This window comes from Rhinopithecus bieti, unplaced genomic scaffold, assembly GCF_001698545.2.
Source record: "Rhinopithecus bieti isolate Rb0 unplaced genomic scaffold, ASM169854v2 scaffold_25806, whole genome shotgun sequence".
In the NCBI taxonomy this organism is placed as follows: domain Eukaryota; kingdom Metazoa; phylum Chordata; class Mammalia; order Primates; family Cercopithecidae; genus Rhinopithecus; species Rhinopithecus bieti.
This window is the reverse complement of record NW_016811742.1, coordinates 502,149-504,806: the sequence shown is the minus strand read 5'-3', so window position 1 is coordinate 504,806 and position 2,658 is coordinate 502,149. Positions and strand designations below refer to the sequence as shown.

The 2,658-nt window shown below is 42.9% G+C and overlaps 1 protein-coding gene across 3 annotated transcripts in view; it reads left to right on the top strand.

Annotated features, from left to right (window-relative positions):
• Positions 1–2,652, top strand: part of NHS (NHS actin remodeling regulator) — a 361,317-nt gene extending 358,665 nt beyond the window's left edge. For all 3 annotated transcript variants that reach the window (XM_017894887.1, XM_017894886.1, XM_017894888.1), the window contains one exon: positions 1,736–2,652. In XM_017894887.1, the coding sequence (XP_017750376.1) occupies positions 1,736–2,342 (607 nt within the window). In that variant the 3' untranslated portion in view covers positions 2,343–2,652. The remainder of the gene's footprint in view (positions 1–1,735) is intronic.
• Positions 2,653–2,658: the final 6 nt, after the last annotated feature.

Here is a 2,658-nt window from a genome sequence, read left to right as displayed (position 1 = left end):
CCCCACACTTTATCTCCAATCCTAGGAAAATTGCTAAACTGCTATGTAAGTTAAAAGCTATGTAAGTTAAAAGTTACTCCCAAAGGACCAAATGCTAGTGTATGGAATAGTGGACAGGATGTAAATAGTGAGGTCAGAAAGACCTGGGTTTGAATCCCAACTCTGCCACTTCCTAGGCAGTCTTGAGTAAGTTAAAACCTCTGGACCTATTCCCTTATTGCACATGGGAATGCCTATAGCTCATGTATTTGATTCTGATGATAACTTTTTTTGTATGTCTAGAATATGGTAGTTGCTAAAAGCCAATGTTAGTTTGAAAGCCCTAACTTAGTGGAGTGCCAGACACTGGCATATACAAGATATCAACCACAGAGGTTTCTGTGAACCAAAATCAAGCAGATCTACACTTGTGAAACTCACATTTTCTCTACCGTATGAATCTTTAAGTTGATGAAAGTGCATGCTGCCAATGCTTATCAATGAACTGAGTCATACTGAAGATCCACCAAATTTATGCCTGCTGATTTACCAAAGAAAATCAATAATATGATGATGGGTGTCAAGGTTCAATAGATGTATTTAGTTTGGTAATCTTAGACTTGCATTTGTGCAGGGTTTACTTATTTATCTATTTACTTGTTTATTTACAAAAAAGAATTTTGTTTTCTTGAGAGCTTACAGTATACAAAGCTTTAAGAGCTTCAGAGATGGTCTGGGATTTCAATTCCCCACAGAGAGCTGGCTTACTGCTTAATATGCTCTTGATGCTCTTAGGAAGCTATAGGAAATGATATTTGCAGCCCAAGATGAATTGACTTAAAACGTCATTTAATTATGTTTTTATATGGAGGGATTTTAAAAGGTAGAATAGTATAATGTTTGCTGACATAACCATCACCCAGGATTATCAACTGTCAAACTAGGGCCAATCCTATCCCACCCACACCTCCATCCACTTGCTTTCTCTGGTATCATCTGGAAGCCAATCCCAGACATCAGATCATTTCATCTGTGTTACAGAGACAGAGTTAATAAGAAAAAGTTATAGTCTTTCACTCCCTGGAAGCAGAAGTAGTTTAGTTAGCAGTATAGTTTCTTTTTCCTTTCCTTTCCTTTTTTTTTTTTTTTTTGAGACAGTCTTGCTCTGTCGCCCTGGCTGCTGGAGTGCAATGGCGTGATCTCGGTTTACTGCAACCTCCGCCTCCCAGGTTCGAGCCATTTGATTCTCCTGCCTCAGCTTCCTGAGTAGCTGGGATTACAGGCATGCGCCACCATGCCCGGCTAATTTTGTATTTTTAGTAGAGATGGGGTTTCACCATGTTGGCCAGGATGGTCTCAAACTCCTGACCTCAAGTGATCTGCCCATCTCAGCCTACTAAAGGGCTGGGATTACACGTGTGAGCCAACGCGCCTGGCAGTTAGCAGTATAGTTTCTTAAACTTTTACAGAGTATCCTCTAGAACCTCTAGCCTCCACATTAGCCATTATCTGAAATTATCATCTCTAGGACCTAATTTGTGTCCACTGGTTATCAGAGAATTTCTCTCAGACTGTGGGTGCTACAAGGACAAGGAACATATCTTATTTTTCATCTCTATAGCCCTAATGCTTAGTATCTCATCATATAGGACAGGCTCAAAATGCACTTTAAACAGATGTGTGAATACGACTGAATAATTCAGTTTCATAAAAACGTGGACTGAGATGTTTGCCCCATTTTCTCCTTTTCTCAAAGATCCAAGAGGAAAGTACTGGGAAGAAAAGATTCTGGGGACATGTCTGTTCGAAGCAAGTCGAGAGTTCCTCTCGGCAGTAGCAGCAGCAGCGCCAGTTCCATCACTTCACCCAGCAGTAATGTGACAACCCCAAACAGCCAGAGGTCTCCTGGTCTCATATACCGAAATGCCAAAAAGTCCAACACATCCAATGAAGAGTTTAAGCTGCTACTGCTCAAGAAAGGCAGCCGCTCAGATTCCAGTTACCGCATGTCTGCCACTGAGATCCTGAAGAGTCCCATCCTGCCCAAACCTCCTGGGGAGCTCACAACAGAGTCCCCTCAGAGCACTGATGATGCCCATCAGGGGTCACAAGGGACTGAAGCATTGTCCCCACTCTCTCCATGCTCCCCACGAGTTAATGCAGAAGGCTTTTCCTCGAAGAGCTTTGCCACCTCAGCATCAGCAAGGGTTGGACGTTCTCGGGCCCCTCCTGCAGCCAGCAGCAGTCGCTACAGTGTCCGCTGCCGGCTGTACAACACGCCCATGCAGGCGATCTCCGAGGGAGAGACGGAAAATTCTGACGGGAGCCCACATGACGACCGTTCCTCCCAGAGTTCAACATAGAGTGCCTGTACCAGGCTGCCTGGCAAAGGCCAAAACCCTTACTCACATGAGGATGGAGGAACAGAATAGAGGACTTGGAAAAAGTCTCAACTTAATGGGGTAGCATCACTGCTAAGCAATGAACGAATTTCTAAATACAGTATGTGCTGGGTAAACAGAAAGTGGTTTAGACATTCTTGATTAGTTTCCATGTTTTAAGTAGCTGCAGTCTTTCATGTTTTTCTTTAGCATAGTTTGATTTAAGCAATCTTCTTCCTTGCAAAATAGAGGATACAAAATGTCTAATTTTCATGACACCTAGAAAACGTTTTCCCAG